Source organism: Plectropomus leopardus, chromosome 19 (assembly GCF_008729295.1).
Source record: "Plectropomus leopardus isolate mb chromosome 19, YSFRI_Pleo_2.0, whole genome shotgun sequence".
NCBI lineage: Eukaryota > Metazoa > Chordata > Actinopteri > Perciformes > Serranidae > Plectropomus > Plectropomus leopardus.
Window position 1 is genome coordinate 14,141,390 of NC_056481.1, and position 19,858 is coordinate 14,161,247.

The 19,858-nt window shown below is 38.2% G+C and overlaps 1 protein-coding gene across 1 annotated transcript in view; it reads right to left on the reverse strand.

Annotated features, from left to right (window-relative positions):
* Positions 1 to 19,858, reverse strand: part of LOC121959055 (protocadherin-15-like) — a 185,179-nt gene that overhangs the window by 85,727 nt on the left and 79,594 nt on the right. The window contains exons 18-22 of the mRNA XM_042508235.1: positions 13,507 to 13,635; positions 4,089 to 4,208; positions 3,747 to 3,932; positions 2,576 to 2,812; positions 139 to 255 (exon numbers count right to left, since the gene is read on the reverse strand). Of these exons, the coding sequence (XP_042364169.1) occupies positions 139 to 255; positions 2,576 to 2,812; positions 3,747 to 3,932; positions 4,089 to 4,208; positions 13,507 to 13,635 (789 nt within the window). The remainder of the gene's footprint in view (positions 1 to 138; positions 256 to 2,575; positions 2,813 to 3,746; positions 3,933 to 4,088; positions 4,209 to 13,506; positions 13,636 to 19,858) is intronic.

The following is a 19,858-nucleotide window of genomic DNA, read 5'->3' on the forward strand; positions in this document are numbered from 1 at the left end:
AAGAAGTGCAAACACATTCAAAACACACGCACACACTCTGGAGACAAGCGTCATTATCTTGCATCATTCCCATACATAATTTGAGGAACAGACTGTGAAAAACAGTTTGATTGAACAGCAGCAGCTGGAAATGCTCACCGCAGGGTCAGAGTCATTGGCCATCACCGTGGTTACGATGGTTCCCTTGACAGCATTAGGGGCAACCAGGCCTCGGTACACTGACTGGCTGAATACCGGAGCAAAGTCATTCATGTCCTGGAGAGAGGGAAAAACAAACACACAGTATGGCGTTATGATTGTAAACATACAGTACACCAAGCTGTTTCTGTTTTTCCACTAAGTGCCTGAAATTTTACACATTTTTAATACGAATGATGTGCAAACTGACTTCGTAAGCATTTTGCTTTTTGCTTTCACACAGATTTTAAATTAAACTTAATTCTTACTTTCATTTTCTCTCTGCAGTCCCAAAAATTACTCACCACAGCAGATTCACTTGAACATCTGGCCTCCATAAAGGAGGAAAAGCGACAGCTGTTTACAGGAAAAAAAAAACCTAATGCAGGTAACACAACCCTTGAGCCCATAACCTAATGCTGATGATAATATATGAGTCTTTTTAAAGGTTTGTTTTGGCTTGTATTTAGAAAGAAGATCCATTTATCCATGAGTAGTATAAATGGGGCAGTCACAAGACAGACCACCTGTGTGTGTTTTTGTTTTCCTTTCATCACTGCAGGTGTCAGCAGTACTAAAAAACAGCAGTAGGATTAAAGATGAGGACAGAAAATCTGGAGTTTACATTACCTTTAGATGTGATACTGTACACATGGGTGACATCTCATTTGAAGAGTGGAATAATAATGACAAATAGTGCATGGGCTTCCTAAAGCTGAAGGAAGGTTAGATTTAACTTTTATTTTTAAAAATGCCCTCAAAATTAAATATAATACAAATTTTACTTAAACCTAAATTGAAGAAAAAATATATGAACCACTTCAATAACTTTGCTTTTGAGACAGTTTTGCGCAAATGTTTATTGTAATTTATATATTTTTTGTCTTGTGGGGAAGTCAAACCATTGATGAATGGATAGTAGTAATATATAAAATAAATTGAATGAAAAAGTTATCTTTTACCCTCAGAGTCTAGAAATAGCTTCGTTTTGGATTCGGACCAAGTGGACTGAGTACATTAAACCTATAAGCTCAGACTTAAGCTGACTTGACCTAATACATGAGTGAGAACGTAATGGGATTCATATTATCTTATTGTGTTGAACAGCTCGCTCCTTATCAATATCTTTTCTTCTTTTCAACCCTCCACAGCATCTAAGGTAAATGTGTCCTAAATTTGATTGTAAATTATAACAGCTAATGTTAAAAAAGAAAACCTTTTGAAGAGCCAGGCTGTGAGTTGGGTTTAGAACGTACTGCATTTTTAAATTTTTTTTGTGGAGTTTTGTTTTCTTGTTTCTTTTAAGTGGCACAGTTTTGTGTGAATGTATTTGTAGTAATACTGATACTATATAAAATGAAAAAAATGAAATAAATGTTTATCCAAAATAAAAATAAAATCAAGAATAGCCAGAATTCTTGAGACTAGAATAGCCACCTAGTAGTTGTATCTTCCATCCAAATTAAAGTCAGAGTTTACATTCATGTCTGTCCAGACTCACGTATAGCCATGACACCTGACAGTGTTTCAAATATTGAGGATGCTGCAAAGAAGCTATAAATTCTAAAACATAGACGCTTGACGCACATCTTCAACTCAACAGCACAGAGGATTTATACAATCTTCACAATTTAAAGATTAGTGTCACCAATTCAGTAAGTGATCAAACGTGAAACCATCTGTTCCTGAGTTATGGCGTTGAATAACAGCCAGAAAAGTGTTTTTGCAGAACATTATGATGTTACAGTGAAGTTGACCTTTTGGATATGAAATGGAAAATGGAAATTTGATTGAAATAATTATAAACAATTTAAGTAATTAATAATTTGAATTCTTCAGTATTCTTATGGCCGAAAAATGTGTTTTATGAGGTCACAGTGACCTTTGACCACCAAATTCTCATCAATTCATCATCGAGTCCAAGTGGACAAATGTTTCAAAATCAAGGGAATTCCTGTTCTTAAGATATCGCACTTATAAGAATGGGATGGACGGATGGACAAACATCCTGAAAACATGTTTTTCCAAGCCACAGCTTTTGCCGTCGTGGAGGAATAACAAAATGAAGTGAGGACACCACAGAAGAATAGTGTTTCTGATTAACCACAGGCAATGTATTGTACTGTGGATTTTAAAATTAGTCCCACAGTTGTCAGATTGAGACATACATGCAAAACAATAAGTAAACACAGTGTAAAAGGGACTGAAATTAGCAGTTATAGGTTGTTGCTTTAACTTTAACTCTAAAGTTTTAATTGTCAGAGCCTCTTGGCAAGTGATAAGTATACCATTGCATTTTGTGCATATGTAATAAATGTGCTAATGTATGCAAAAAGAAAACAAAAAAACACTGGTGTGGCCCCTGACTGTCAGTAAAAACAAACACCCACACACTCACCATGATTCTAACAGTAACAGTGGCGAGTCCAGGAGGCATGCTTCCCTCTGTGTCCATGGCCTCGACTGTGAATGTGTATGTGGCCTCTGAGTCAGTCAGAGCCTCATAGTCCAGAACTTTAAGAACCGACAGCTCTCCTGTCACTGGGTCGATGTGGAACAACCGAACGATGTCCTGGTTCAAGCCTTCAGTTCTGATTCGATATGTGAGGTTGGAGCCAAGGTCGGCGTCTATTGCCTGCAGAGAAAGAGAGACTTAGGGAATTGGCCAGAAAGTAATATTATCCCTGGCGGATTTACGGCAAGCTGAATTTTTCATATTTGCCAGAAGGACAATAATCCACATATGTTGGGGCTGGAAACACAGTGTTGTATTTTCATTAGGTCTGTTTTGGGCTGGACTTTCTGAAACGCCTGTGGAGGAGGCTTTTATAGTCTAGCTGGTAGCCTGCATCTTATTTTCCTACTGTAAGTATATAACTGTGTAGCAAGACGGTGAAGTTGCCTTGTTCTTGCTTTTGTTTTTACATTTCTCTACAACTCAGTGTGTCTTCAAGTGTTGTTAAATTACAATCATGACTTTTTAAGATGTCTGTAGTGCTTTCTGGAATGCAAAAAAAATCAAAGTAGATGGAGGTAAATAACTCAAAGTGTGATTATGATGATGGGTCTTACTAATTGCACTTAGTAATTGAATTCATGACTTGGAGGGATAAGGGCACCATAAATTTGTTTTGAGAAAATAGCAGGATGGACTCCCTTTTTGTTCAAACCATGAGCCAGGTTTGTAACAATTGTTGTTGTTTTTTTAAATGGTGGCAGGCATTTTTAGTGAGTGAGGCATTTTTTTAATTACTAATGAACTTGTTAATGCTCGCTGGTGGACAAATTATGTTGTGTAGACTGTTAAGTAACAAAATATTTTGCCTTTTCTGCACTGCTTTATTTGTCAGTTATTGTGTTGTTAGCTATTGTTGTTAAAGTCGGCTGATGGAGATATAAAGCTGAAGCCAATACTACACTGAAACCTCACAATTTATAAGATTTTACAGCAGGAATAAGAATTATAACATTATATACTGTATATAACTGAAAACAGGAAAATCATAATAGGTCCCCTTTGAACACTACATCAGTGGCAAATGGACCAATCCATCAATCATCTCACTCACCTTTAGCTGTAATATGACCGTATCTTTGGGGCTGTTCTCTGGTAGGCTGACATTGTAAGTTTGTTGGATGAAAATTGGGCTGTTGTCGTCTACATCCAGAACCGTGACTGAAAGCGTCAATCTGGATCTCCGAGGGTCCACTGCACCATCCCAGGCTTCGACGATCAGAAAGTAGTGACCTTTAACCTTTTAGATAACAGAGAACCATAGTCAAACATCGACATTACGGCTACACAAAAAAACACCCTCCGTTCATCTTTGCCACTGTATACCACTTTCTTTCTTTTATTACATTCAATGTCTATGACATTTATGTGAAAACACATTATCACTTCCTCTGACCTCTCTGTCCAGTGGCATTGCAGTTCTGATCGCTCCAGTGGCGTTGATGGAAAACAGCTTCTGGTGGTTGACGAGCCGATAATGGACCTGACCGCTTGCCCCCAGATCTGGATCTGTAGCCTAAATACAGATGCACAGAAATAACACAAGGACACGTGCAATAAAAGAGGAGGCCTAAAGGTTGAGATCATCTGCTTTGAAATGCCTGCAATTCGTCAGACTGGCTTTGAAGCGAAACCATCCTTTAATTAAAAGAGAACGTCCTCTCAAATCGAGTTAAATGTGTGTGTGAATTGAGTGTGCCTGTGAATGTATACAAGTGGTAAAACACTTCACCTCATTTACAAAGCTTCTCTTCTGGAATAAAGAGAAATATATTTGCAAGTGGGTGAGTGAATGTGAGTCTGTTTGAGAGGGAGCGATACCAGGAAATGACTCAGAAGAGAATTATCAATGCAATTTCCTACCTCACAGTTTCACTTGGAGAGATTCTGCCAAATTGTTATGCATCCATATTTGTCTTAGCTGTGACCTTCTGACCTTGCACTGATTCAACACCATTTTATACACAGTCTTTCTATAGTGTTTTTTTTTTCAGCAAAGGTGCCAAAATCACAGTACAGGTAGCTTTTTCTTTCCTTCCCTACTTCTTTCCTTTCTTATTTCATGTAATTGCTCTCATCTCTCTCTCTCTCACACACACACACTTTCAAGGTATAGCTTCAACAAGGTGACAAAGACAGACCTCTGCAATCTTCTCTCTCTCTACGTCACTTTTTCCTCAGTGTGAGCTCACAGCTTTCCTTTTCATCTTTATTGCAACTTGTCCAGAGCAATCTAACTTATTCACCACAAGAAGCAACAGATTAACTTTCCAAGAGTTAATGAGACAGTAGTTTCAGTTTTTACTTGGGGAAAAAAGGTAGCACTTCTTTCCTTTGTCATCTGACTATCTATCCCTGGATTTCAGTCAAACTCTGGCTCCGTCTCCACATCATCTCTTTCAACTCATAAAATAAGGTGTTGAGAAGGTGACAAATTGCTAGCCAGTGTTCCTTTCACCCTGTCTGAGTATTCGTCCTGTCCAATCAGCATTCTGACGGCATTAAAATAGATGAGACCCGAGCAGAGGAGAGCAGAACAGAGGAACTATTAACACAGTTTGTGTGTTTGTGTGTGCGGGGCTGAGGTTTGCTTACGGTGCTTTCTGGCTCTAAAAGTCCCCAAAAGAAAAATAGGATTCAGGGGTTAGTAGCAAGTGTTAAAATTAATTGCTTCACACCTGTTCCTGCTGCTAACAGTCAGAAAAGCGCGCGCGTGTGTGTGTGTGTGTGTGTGTGCGTGCGTGCATGCGTGCGTGTGTCTGTGTGTGTGTGCTAGAGCAGTCAGGACTTTGCATGGCAAAATTAGTCTGGGGAAAGATTATTCTGAAATATATTAAATGTTAAAAACTGCCTCATGATTAAGCATAATCCCTTCAGTATTTGCATCTATTATGTTTCAGTGTTAAATATGTCAGCAAAAATCTGGACAATAAACTCCTTTTGACTAAAGACATCGCCATGAAAATGATGTGACGTTAGTAGGAATGTAGTGATCACAGCGAATAAAAACTATGACAGAATGTATTTCAGATCAAGCTAACATAATTATGAAAAGCCAAAACAGAGTGGAATCAGTGTCAGCTGCTGGCGGCTCTGCGTGACTGTACTTAGATACAGTGCTGCTTTGAGCATCAGTATGCTTACATACCCACAACGGGCCTCATTCGCCAACCTCTGATAAAACTGCAAGGAAATATTGTCTTATAACACCCCTTGCAGTTTTCATGAAGATTTTGACACTAACCATTTATTACATTATTATTAAGAACATAATCTACGCACATTCAAGAGCACACGTACACACACGTTTGTGCAAAATAATTGGTACTGTGTTTTCTGTAATTGTACAGCTGTAAAATATAATAGGATTGAATTACAATAACAGTTTTGTAATTCCTAAAGCTTATTTATTATATATTACTCTACAAAAACAATTATGATCTGTTAATATAATCACTACACTTAAACATCAATGCACATCAGTTATGTTGATGGGAACCTTGCCATCTCATAATTTGTGATTGATCAAGCCAGAAAATATCACAGGTTATTCACAGGCTGGACAAAAAGTGACAAAGCAGTGTTCAGTGTAAGTAATAGAAACATTGCGTGAAATAGTCCACCTTCACTCTCTCTCTCCCTCTTTGTTTTCCTCTCAAAAACACACAAGCACACCTTGGAGAACACTGTGATGCTCATCCATGTCATCAGTCTACCACAAAGCATACCCTTTGCAGGTATGTATTGATGTCTGGTCCTACACCCTCTTCAGACTTTTAGTTGGGCATTCTTGAATAATTTTTTTTACTCTTCTTTAATTTCTGTATGTGCACACTGCTCTCAGTCATGACCTTTTATGGGGATTTGTGGGGCGTTTACCAATGCCAATTAGGATCAATTGGCACACACTTCAAACTTATGAGGACAATAGGATTCATCATAATAAGAGCACAGGTGCGAACAATTCTGCGGTTTAAGATCTTAAATCTTACAGAGACTCATGTCTTAGGACATTTTTTTAAGAATAAATCAAAGAAAAAAAAAAAGAAAGATATTGGTGAATGACACCCAATGACAGTGCTTACATGCTGATTTCTAGCAGGTAGAATGTTTGCCATGTTTACCAACTATAGCATGTTAACATCCTTACATTTCTCAATTAGCACTAAATGCAAACAAGTGAAGCTGAAGGGTATTTGAACATAAAGGGGAAAAAGTACATACTGGCCTGTTGATGGCGCTAGATGAAAGAAAATTAAAGTATCCTCAAAGTTATTTGAATTCATCCTTTGGGGGCTTTGATAGTTTGTTTAAAAGTTTGTGGCAATCTATCCAACATTTGTCAAGATATTTCAGTCTGGTCCAAAGTATATAAAATGTAACTTTAGAAGCAGTGTCAAAAATGTCAGTTTAATGTGTTTATCTAACCCCTATAACTCAATTCCTATTTAACTTCCATTTTATTTGCTGAACTGTGTCACTTCTTGCTGTTGCAGTGACCCATTTTTTCCCGTTTGCCCAATTTTAGATCATTAAAGTTTCATCTTATCTCACACAGTGACTATTAGCATTAATAGAAATTAGGTTGTGTTTCGCCAGTGTTTTGCAGACTTGAAGAGAGAAAAATGAAGCCCTCTTGGTTTGATTTGCATTCAGTGATTCATGGATATCTGGGTGTAAAGCTGTATTATGAATTTAATGGAGCATCCAGCTTTTGGATGATTATGTGGGGTTGTTTGGAGAAGGGACAAAGAACGAAATGTGGAAAATGAGAGAGGTGGTGGTGGTTGTGGTGGTGGTGGTTTAAATGGCGGACGGATAACACGTTGGTATCAATGTTCTTAACTAACTCCTGGCAAGACAGTACATATGCTAAACACAGACTATTCCTTGAGGAGGCAGTGTAAAAGGGGCTAGTAAAGAAATGTATTTATTTTTCAATATACATGCACCTTCACAAGTGCGTTCGGAGTGTCAATCTTGCAATATTTTCTGGAAATTGAGTTATAACATGAAAGATTTAGCACTGTGATGTCAGCCAACTAAAATTATTGAGAAACTTAAATAAGATAAATCAAAGCAATTTTCTTCTGCCTATGTAAATTACCAAAGGGGCAGATGTTTGAAGGAAGGTTTTATGAACAGTTTTGTTTCCTGCTCAAATGTCAAACGTCCAACAGTAAAGTTGTCATGGCACTGCATTTTAGAGACTCGAAATCCTTGAAATATTATGATGGATTAATCGTCTTGATGTCAAACATATTGATGTCTGCTGTTCCTGGAGTTTGGTACCATGCATGTGCGTCTCTCTGTCCTTCCTGTTCTCTCTCTCATGTCTTATCCCTCTCTCACTGTCTTTCTCATACTTCTCTCAGCATAATTACATTGCCAGACAGTTAAAAGCCAGACACACAATAGAATTAATGTCTCAGCTGCTTTGCGTCTGCTGCTTTTCAACACACACTGACAAAAAAAAGCAGCTTAAAGCCTGAAATCTACACTCCATCTCTACAATCGCGAGGTCTGCTTTTCGTGTTTTGGTGCTCATACCTCTTTTCTTCCGATTTCCCTTATTTCTCTTTTCATCACTTTCGCACCTCCACCTCTAATTTCATTCCTGGATACAGCGATAGACGTACCTGCAACTGAAACTAATTTACTAAGGTTTTTGGGGTTTTTTTAAAAATCTGTCTCGGAGCATATTTCTTTTGCAGCAACAATACGCTCTACAGTCAGGTGTTATAACAGTGTGGGAGTCTTTTCTCTGTGTGTTACATACAGACAAGCCATCACTACAGCAGTCTTACTCCTACATTGTGTGTGTGAGATTGCTTCTGAGTTTCAGTCTGTTATTTATTCATTTTCAGCTCTGTTTCCCATCAGGTAAAATTTGTGCTAATTTTAACAGACTGGTATAGTGTGACGTAGGGTACTGCGTTTCTGCAACTGGAACACATCTACTGTATACACATCCGCATGACACATGAAACACACATTTATCTCATATATATACTACAAATGTACTTGTACTTGATTTTCTGTGTTGTGTTGGTATGTTTCTAGGTAGCGATGGGTAATGTATCCATTATGATCAAAGTATTGCAGCTTATTCGACAAGAGACATATAGAATGACTATAACGCTAACATAAACTGTCACATCACTTTCTAAGCCATTAGAATGAGACTGTTTTGGAGATTCAGTTCTCTTTCTCCCTCATATGGCTCTCTACATCTCACAGGTAAAAAGAAAAAATGAAGCATCAACGTCAGAAACATCAGACACAATTTCCCGCCCATCCAGATTGATTGATAGCGAGCAGATGACACCTGTGCTTTTGTATCAGCATGACTCCAAACCGCTACTATTTAGTTGCATTTTGAGACCATGGAGCAACAGTGCGACTTGCAAATATTAATATATGACCTGTGCAGCTGTAAGTTTGTTTCCCACTTACAGTGAATAAATCCTCAAGTTTAACAGTGCCGCTGTGGCAGTTTAACTTTCTAACACCTAACTGTTGTCTCAAACTTCAAGTTCACAGCCCAAGATGAGCTGGATGCTTCAGAATAAAAGCATGACTTCATTATAACAGTACTTTATTTAACTGTATTATAACAGCACATTTATTTCACTATTCTAACAGTACTTTGTTTGACTTTACTATAATAGCAGTCTATTTAATTCAACAGTCACTTTTATAACAGTAATTCATATAACAGCACTTTATTAGATCAATACTTTATATGACTACAATAACTTAATTTGACTTAATTATAACAGTACTTTTTTGACTATAATGACAGTACTTTATTTGACTTTATTATAACATTCTTTAACTTTATAGTAACACTACATTATTTTATAAAATGACTTAAATTCACTTTTTAAAGTAGTCATTTATTTAACTTTATTAAAACAGTACTTTATATAACTTTTTTGTAACATACTATATTTGTCAGTTTAGTATTTTAGTAGTCTACAGTAATTTAGAGGAAATTTCAGAATATCGAGATTGTATCACAATATTATATATCGGTCATATTAATCAGCCAGTTAAAAGCAGTGGTTTACCTAACGGACATCTGGAGCCTAGGAAGGAGTGAAAATCTAAATCTGAGCGTTTGTGTGATGATAAACAGGATATTAATGAAGAAAAAAAAAATCTGCTGGACAAAATTCCATTTGTTTTCCCAAACTCTCCTCTAATTTTGTTTTATTCAGTAAAAAATTGTAGACATCTCATCACAAGTTGGCACAGAGGAAAAAGATTGAAAAAAAAAGGTTCAGAGATGCAACTACTGTGAATGCTAATATTTATTAATTTTTAATTTATTCATTTATATAAAGACAAAAAAACCACCATGCATCCCATATGTTTGTTTTTCTTTTTTTTAACCGATGCTGTGATTCTTAGCAGTGACGGTGGCTATTTAAGATTAACTTAATCAGAGAGAATCTTTGTTTCTGGTGAATTGTTGTTGTGGTAAATAGAAACATGGTTAGTACACCACAGAAGACTGATTGAAGACACTGAAGCGAGATCAATATGGTCTACTTTCTGAAGGTTTTTCTTCTTTGAAAGACATTTGATTGAAAAACATTCAGAGCTGGTCCTAACAAAGCTGTCTTTGTGCTGCATATTGCCACTTGCAGTTCATGTTGAGAGTAAATAACTTTAGGGACAGGCAATCATGCCACGAAGGACAAACAGTCCACAATTTTTTATTCCAGCTAACAACTGTAGCAGGTGATTTCACTGATTCATTCCCCTCTCTGTGGTTGAAGGTGTGCAAATCAGCAAGCTCATCTAGCGCTAGACTGGTAGAAAAGCTTGAATCCTTTTCAATGGCTGCCGTGGAGGGATAAACCAAATTGCAAACTGATGAAGAGGTACTCTGGGAGGCAGCTAGATTGATATAAAATGCTTGATTTTGAAGCCAAACGGCATGTTCATGGGGTACCAGTACAGCTCCTATGATGCAGCTTCGTCCAGCGTTTCTCCAGTTGTGACATTGTCAAGATTACAGAAAATATTTACAATTTAATCAGCTCACAAGTTGCTCATACATTTAATGCAAATAAAGTGTTAACCTTTCTTTTTGACCTGCTATAATCCTATCTTCGGTGGTCATGTGACCTCTCTGAATTCAGCCAGTCTTTCCTGATTCTAATGCATTTTTCACCTTGTTAAATAGAAACCATATCTTAAACTCATGAAAGTCAGATTAACAATGCAGCTGAACTCCTCAAGCTCTGTTGTCCCCCTTCTTCTCTCTCTCTTACACATATTACCTCTCCCTGGTGTCTTTTTCACATTCATCTCTGCCACCCATGCATGTCTCATTTCCTCTCCTCTTTCCCATCTCCCTCTACCTTACCAGCATCAGCAAACCAAGGTCAGGTCCATTCATTCTTCCAGAAATCTGTTTAATACCTACAAGTAGGGACCCTGGTTTGGAATGAGGCCCAGAGTCGTGCCTTGCACTGCCCACTGAGGGATCACACCGTCTGTTTTGGTTTGGAAAATATCCAAGGGTCCTTGAAAGGAGGAAGTTCAGGATTGGAATACTTTCAAGTGCCCTCTCTAAAGATTAGGGTGGGTATTTGGATGTTGAATTTGGAACATGCCCAAAGGTCTGAGCGAGAGTTAAAATTTGGAAAGCTTAGAATGAAATGTCCTCTTTAAGGATAAGGTTAGGTTTAAGAGTTTGGTATTGTGCCCAAATGTCCAAATAGGAAAAGATACAGAGATTTTAACTGAGATTTTATCGTAGACATGGGTGTGCAGGGGTCATACATTCACCTCAGGAGTATTCCTAGCATTCAACCAAAGAAGCATGATTAACATTTAGAACCTGGCAAAGTGTCAGACTGATCAAAGACCCCCTGACACTGGTGTGCAAAGGCTGTGAATTAAGCTTGGAGCAAATCCAAGCAAACGTGCAACCGAGGGAGCATCTTTAAAGATCAGAGCCTATCAAAGTGTCAGAATACCCGTGACCCCTGTCTGGGGAATACATGAGTCAGTTATTAGGTCTGGAACGGGTCCAGAGCCTTTTTGGTAAGTGGAGACGGGGGTGCTGATGCAGGTGAAAAAGCATCCCACAGTGCTCAGGAGAGATCATGTTACTTAAACATGAGATAATTCTTTATTTTCTTTTTTTTTACATTATAGTCTATTCATTGCAGACTTCAGTGTTTCCGCTGGGATTTTTTCCAGCAGCGGTGCTGAAGTGGTGGAGATTATTGATGTCGCTAATGTTAGTTAATTGCTGAAGCAAACACAATTAACTGTTGCCACATCACAAGCAAGTTTAGTTTAGCTAATCAAATAACAGAAAACACAGCACAGTCAAGACCCACACCATCTAGACAGAGGCCTAACGTTGCATTAATTAATATAATGTGAGTTTGATCCAACATTTGCAAGGACATTTCAACCCTGGGGACCACCCTTATTATTATACTACATTTTAAGACTCTTTGTGATGTAGACTCTATCGCAGCACAGAGTTTTAGAGGATGTTTTTTTTTTTTTTGTGTCCCACTGAATCCTGACAGTCTCTTCAATCTAGTCATCTGTATAGAACATGGGGTAACTGTTATTGACGCTATAGGGATTAAAAAAATACTGTGGCAACTCTGAAAGTTGGTAGCACCACTGCTACAAGTTGTAAAGTTAGTTAGAGCCCTGATCAACTTTTCAGTTGCACGTTAAGTGAAAAGACTTATTTCATATGCCAACACGGCTGCTTACAGTTTCGTAAATGAAAAAAATTTATGATTTTTGTTTAATTGCTGACATTTTCTTTCATCACATCACACTTCTAGGAGGAATTGTTGTTCTACTGTAAATTACATAATATTAGGAATTCAAAATCATAAAAAATTAGTATAACTCAAGATGAATAAGCTACAGTGCAGTATTTAAAATCAAAGTCACGAAATTTCACTGTTCCTGCCTCCCACAAGGAAGTGATACATTTTAAGACAATATCATTTAAAACACAGAGAAAACATTAAACCCAGGTAGATGGCATCCTCACACACCATCTTTTTAAAAAAAAATCTATGTATCCTGTCCACCTACAAAAACGCACACAAGCCTGCCTGCGCACACAGTCCTCCAAGTATGATAACATACGGTAATTTTAAAGCTTCCAAGGTTTACAGAGTTATGTTAGTGATCTCTGGTCCCCACTGTAACAGATTATAAGAGCAGAATTTAATTAGAGTGTCTGAATATTTGTGTGCTGCCTGTGTGTCTGTGTGTGTGGGAAAAGACACTGAAAGTGTGTTAAAGGCACCTCTACAGCTAAAGAGATTATGTCTTTCTGTTAAGGTCCGTATATCAGAATCGCTCACCATGACACATGATGACTCTTTTTGTCACTGCGCCACAGTGACAAAAAGAGTTGTGTAACTAGTTACAGTCTACACCAGAGGAGAAATAACAGACAAGTGTAATCTCATTTTACATGCTCTGTCTCTTTTTAATTGTAGATGTGCAGAATATTGATACAATGAGATAAAATGTTATCTAAATTGGCTTTTTTGTTCATGACCCATCATTATAACAGAAGATTAGTGAAGGAAAAATCTCCCAAACACATACAAAGCCATGAATGTGTGCCTAATAAACATTTTAGCATACAGGCACATTCTCCCATATTAAGATGTGTAAATATATCTTACAGTGAGAACATCCAAAAATATTTGAGATCAGTGAGGTGCATGTGTGTGAGAAAGAGAGAGTTTGTGTGTGTGTGTGACTGTGACTGTGTGTGTGTGTGTGTGTGTGCATCTTCCTACCTTGACCTGTCCAACGTACGCGTGATCCTGCTCCTCGGTGACAGTGAGGTTCACTGGCAGTGAAGAATCAAACAGCGGGTCGTTGTCGTTAACATCTGTCACCACGATGTTCACCGTAGCAGTGGAGGTCTACACACGCACAGAAATCTGTGTTACTATTCTGGTCAGTGAATCTGAATTTTGTATTCTCTTGAACATGTTCGACCCGCGTTGGACAGTGTATGTGATGGATTATCGAAGCACACAGGATGAATCCATCTTCAAATCTCACAGAGGCTTTATTTTATCAGCTTAGTCTATTTGTCCCCCTTATTAGAAGTTCCCTTATGTGACAAACTGAAGAGGCCAGCATTGCTTCATAATTAGGTGCACTCTGATCTTGGCTGCCACATGTTTTTGTGCCTTTAACTGTTAACTCTAAAAATAGATTTAAACACTTCACCATGGTCCATTTTGCACCCTCTCTTGCCATGTTAAAAGGGATACTTGTGTTGAGTAGGGGTGTAAAAAAATACATATTTCTATAGAAGCCTTTGGTACGAGGCTCTCAGTTCGGTAAGCATTACAAACCAAATCATTCTTTGAACTAATCCTATTAATAGAATACACAGCTTAATATGCTTAATATTAAATGTAGATGTATCAATATGTCTAGATGTGTATTTGTTGGGAGTTAAACTGGATCTGCAGCAATACAACACCTGATAACATTGGCTTTCCTTTCTTTTCTGGCTCTTCAGGGACAATGACTTAGGTGGACAATGGACACTTATAAAGATTATAAAAATAACACATCTTTAGTATAAAAGGATAGTTCGGATTTTTTCAAAGTGGGGTTGTATGGTGCACTTATCCATAGTGTATTACATCCAGTAGATGTCGTCAGATGTAGTCATTCGACATTCTCCCAGTTTGGAGAACCAGGTTGGAGTCTGACACAGAAGCAATGCACTGCTGTCGGGTTCAGCAACAATACATAACTTGGCCACCTAAACAATCAATATCAGTTTAAATGTGTGATACACTGAGAGTATTTTCACCGCTTTAGCTTTGTGTCAGACCACACATTCTGATGGGAAAGCTGTTACCAGCTTCAGTTCCCCATACATGTTCTCGTCAAAGCTGCCAGACTGCATTAACAAAAACAGTAATTTTAGTTTCTGAACACAGAGCTGCTGATTTTCCACTGCTTCAAACTGTTATTTTGTTTGTGTTATTGTTTGACTTCTGCAAATTTCAATTAACCACTTTAAATGCCAAAGTCAAACTGTAACGCAAACAAAACTGTTTAAGTCTGCGGTAGACCAGCAGCCGACTGTATTAGCGATGTTAAATCATTGTTTTACTCAATGGAGTCTGGCTTAGACGGGAGTAATATAATATCTTCATTTTCCTGTTGGAAATCGCTGTCTGACATCAACATTAAGTCGTCAAAATACCCTCAATATAGCCCACTTTTGATGTAATATTGATTTTTTTAGTCAAGACTTTTTTTTAGGTGCCCATGATACATATTGAGGCTGAGCCCTCCACAGCAGAAGATTGCTTAGTATCCATGTTGGACTTCAGCATGCTTTTCCAAACTGGAGGTGTGCCAACTGACATCTACTGCATGTAATAAACTGTCCATTCTACAAACCCACTCCAAAAAATGTGAACTATCCCTTTAAGCCAGTATAATGGATGGGAACCTCAACCGCCACAGCACATAGAGTAGAGAAATCTAGTCAATAAAGTTTGGTGATGCAGTGATCCCTTCAACAAGGATATCATATTTCCATCTTTTGTCTGAAACCTCTGGCAATGTTGTGCAGTGTTGTGTTTTTGAGCTGTTTATATTTTGTTTCGACTTTTTTTCTTGATTATTTGTGACAAAAAAAACCCACATCTATTTATATAACAAATGTCGCCAATTCTCACTGTTTCACAACCAACAGCAAAGTAGAAGAAATTGTTACAAAGAAAGGGCAGAGGAGGAGGGAAGAGGTCACCAATTTCTTAATTTGACTTTCATGAGAGCAGAATAGAGAGAGGGAGAGAGAGTGATCGAAGATTTGACTTTTAAAGGAGGAAACTGAGGGAGGTGGAAAATGAGGGAGAGCTAACCGATTCACAACAGTGTGATGAAAAGAGAAAAAGCTGTGTGTGTGTGTGTGTGTGTGTGTGTGTGTGTGTGTCTGTGTGTGCAGGAGAGTGACAATCATAGGGGTGACAACAGGCTATTGAGGTTGGCAGGGCACATGGTGATGCAAGTAATTTGAGGTTAAGAGCTCACAGTTGACAAAACAGTTTATCCGAATGCCAATATATGTAAAGTAGAATGAGCTGTGATATAATGAAAAGGAAAGCTGTGAGCCACACTGGCAAACACACACACAGACAAACACAAAGAGAGAGAAGGAGCTGCAGTAAGCTTCATTTTGCATCAGGGGGCTTTGAGCACATCATTTTTCAATAACCGCACATTTCAGAGTTTATCATCTTCCTGATGTCATGGCCACCTGCCAAAGTTTAACATCCAACCACAAACAGAGACACTGAGGTTTCTGATGTGCACTCTGCCATGTATTGTATCTGGATTGTTGAAGTTTTTAAAACTGTGCGAGCATCCTTTGGTAGAACAGTGGGTGGTAAAAAGGTTGAAAAGCCAGTGCTGTGGATTCATCCTCTTTTGAGTAAAATGTGATTTTGGCTTTCTGCAGGGTAATCCCTGCCTGTCTTGACAATTGCTCAGCAACCACTTGTAATAGATGGGTAACCACTGATGTCTGCCAGCTTAAAACTTTGCCAGTTTCACAAACTCAGTTCATGTTTTTTCCCAAACACGAAGCTGCTGTGCTAGCTCCGTGCTGTTGCAATTAAAAGATACGCCTGGTGACAGTTTTCTCATTCCCCTCAAATCCTGTGAAAATTAATCCACAATTAATTGATCCTCCTAAAAAGTAGTCCTTTGTGCCACAGCCCTCAGAGTTTCAAAATTATTACAAACACATCTGTAAGTCACATTGTTGCACCAGTTGACATGTTGCTTCTTAACAAAGACAGACAAACTGTTGTATATTTTGAGTCACCTCAACATGAACCTAGGGCTGTACCCGGCTCAGTATTATGTCAGTCGAATCAAATTTGGCTGTTCAATACGGATATTCAACCATCTGTTTTTCCCAACCAATACAAAGTTTTACAGTTTGAACAGGGCTCAGAGTTACAGGGGCATTCAGGGGCTCAGAGTTACAAGGGCATTCATGTAATATGGTAAACAAGTTAGCAGCGCTAGATGAACCGTCCTGCCGCTGGTAATACTCACTAACTCAACAAATATGAAGTATTGCATTAGATCACTGAAGTTGCAATAGAGTGCTCCAAGAATGAGCCCTAAAACCTGAAAAATGAGCATTTTCACACTCCCACGTATCAAAGTGAATAGGTTTTTGGTTATATGCCTGACATAATGTCTGAGGTTAGCACAAGCTTAAGAGACTTTCACGTTTTTTTTATGACATAAAATGTGTCAATATATATCTCACTTATGAAATTTGATGCTTTTTAAGTGTCTGAAAAAAAGGCAGCTGCTAGAAGTGGCTAAATGAGACTACAAAACGTCATCATGCCAAACACGGCTTACAGGAATGTTAACTGCAAATGTGGTGTAGTTTGTTTTAGTCTTACGTTAGCTTTTGCATCTGGCGACTGCATTTAAGCTTCAAAAATCCTTAAAGCGGTGTTCATTTCTGAAGATTATCTTGCTAAACAAAAATATCATAAACATGTGTTTGGCATAGAGCATATTTTCTACAGTCATCCAAAATCCAATGGAAAAATCCCATAGACAACCTAAAAATATTGTTGTCATTGATGTTATTGTTTGTATTGTTCTTATCTTTATTAAAAAATAAATGTTATGCTTCCTTTTTTATTTATATATATTTTTCCCTGCATGGTATTGAAAATGGTATTGAGAATCGAATATTTTTCTGGGTTAAAAAAAAAAAAAAAGGGTGGCAATGGCCAAAATGCAAAACTCAAGACCTCAACTGGTAGTACACAAACCAGTGGGTGACGTCACAGTGGCTACGTCTAATTCTTTCATACTGTCTTTGCACAGCTTCCTCTACCAACTCAACCATTAAATAAAGTGTCCCTGAATGCAATGTTTTAAACCAAAGCTGGAAATGGTCCCAACATCGTGCTGCTGCGTACTCCTAATTGAGTGACACTTATTAAAAATCACAATGCCTAGCCTTAACTATGCATTTGTGGCCCATTTTTAAATAGCCATGTCTGCAGTAGGAATTAATGGGCTTGGGGCTGAGTGCCACATTAAAGTGTGATAAGAAGAATTAGCACATCGTTGGTATTTGGTCTTTTAATTGAATTCATTCAACACAGGCTTATTTTTTAAGCTACTGAGTAAACTGTTACCATCATAAATGTAGCTATGGCAGCGCTAATTTACACAGGATTCATTGGAACTAATGAGCTGAAATACCACCTATGCCATCAAACACAGTCCATCTTACAACAGCACACTGTCCTGCACCAAAGTTTGAGTTCCATCCTACAAGTACAATGCACAGTGTCCTTACAGTGGAGCTGGTTTACTGCACCGGCTTGTAGGGCCCTCAGTCTGTGGCAGTATGATGGATTCACTGGCCAAATAGCCAATTAGGCACTTTGTAGTCTGACACTCTCACAACGGGACATTTAATAATAGGGGACACAGACGTGTGTGTGTGTGCACGCATATGAAGACAACCCAAGGCCTTTCGAGTGATGCTGATTAATGGGCCCGTATAAGGCGACTACACCCCAATCTTCTCCACTCCTTTTTCTATTTCTTTCTTTCCTTGTCTTCCTTTCTGTCTCTCTGCGTAGCTCATACACCTTCTCCCTCTCTCTCTTTTTTGGCTCGTTCAAAATATAATGGAGTGTCAAGCAGAAAAATGTCCAAACTACTTTTAGCCATTTTCAGACTTAAAGACCTTTGGGGCACAAAGATAATACACTAATTGTCAAGGTCCAGAGAGCAATTGACTAAGTATATGTGTGCATGTCTGTGTGTGTGTATGTGTCGGGACTCCTTTATAGAAGTGTGTACGATTACACAGTACAATTGTTAAGGTAATAAGAGCTCCCTGAACACCTCTCACATCTCTCTTCCTTCCTCGCTCTCTCTAAATTCCTCCCACTTGTTCTCTCCCTTCATATTGTGTGCGAGGGAGTGTGTGAGAGAAGGTCAGAGTATTCAAATCAGCATTTTCTCCTCTCACAGGAACCCTAAACTTTACCTTTTGCTTTAATTGACATGTGGGGGAGGGGGGGTCAGTGAAGAAGAGGAGAGGAGGCAAACTTCTTTTAATGCTGGACTAATAGATGGATGATGAGGGGGAGAAGAGAACAGGAGCTAAAAAGGGGAAATAGTTGAAAGCCAAAGGAGAAGAGAAGGAGGGAGGAGGGGGAGGGCAGGGGGGACTCCATCCAATGTCTTCATTTGACTTTCATGTGAGAGTAACTGAAGATATGACTTTTAAAAAAGGAGAGATGATAAGAACACAAACAGAAAGAGATGGAGAGAGTGACTCTGATGACCTGTGATCAATTAGGTAAGTGAAAAAGCCAGGAAGGGCACACAATCCATCTTTAGAAAACAGCTCTTGCAGTGTAGTATATACAATTTTCTTTGAGCCACTTTGTATAGTTACATGTTTATTCAGACCGCATCTACACCTAGCCACAGTTTATGTGTTAAAACGCGCATTCGCAGTAGAGCTTTCAGATCGTTCAAGTGCTCCATCTGTATTAAATGCCAAAACAACTGCGCAACTACTCAAATTTCTTCTTGTCTCTTTCAGTTCTAAAATAACACTTGCAACAAAGTTTTTGCACTCAAGAAAGTTGGATCATTTACAACCCGATAAAGGACTGAGGACCTAAAAATATAAATAAATAAAGTGATTACAAGTACGGACGCCACAGTGAGGAAATCTTGTCACCTGTTAATAAACTTACTACAACACTGGTGTTACCATTTACACCCAATATCTTACAAGAAAAGATATTAGTCATTGAAGCTCAGTATCTGTAGAGCACTTACTTTAATCTTAATCATAAATCTTTAGAACTTTGAAACAGAAACAGTCGGTGGGGTTGTTGCAGTGCCTGCTTTTCTTTTGAATTTCTATATGTTTTTCCGTTCTTTTCATAGTTATGTTTTATTTCTTCTTCTAAGTTCTTCTTCTAACTTTTGCCCTTTGCACCGGCAAAAGGTGGTCAGCCAAATTTGTTGTACTTGTGCGTTGATAATAAAGGTCTATCAGCCATACTGACATCTAAAATGTCTTGGAAATGGTGG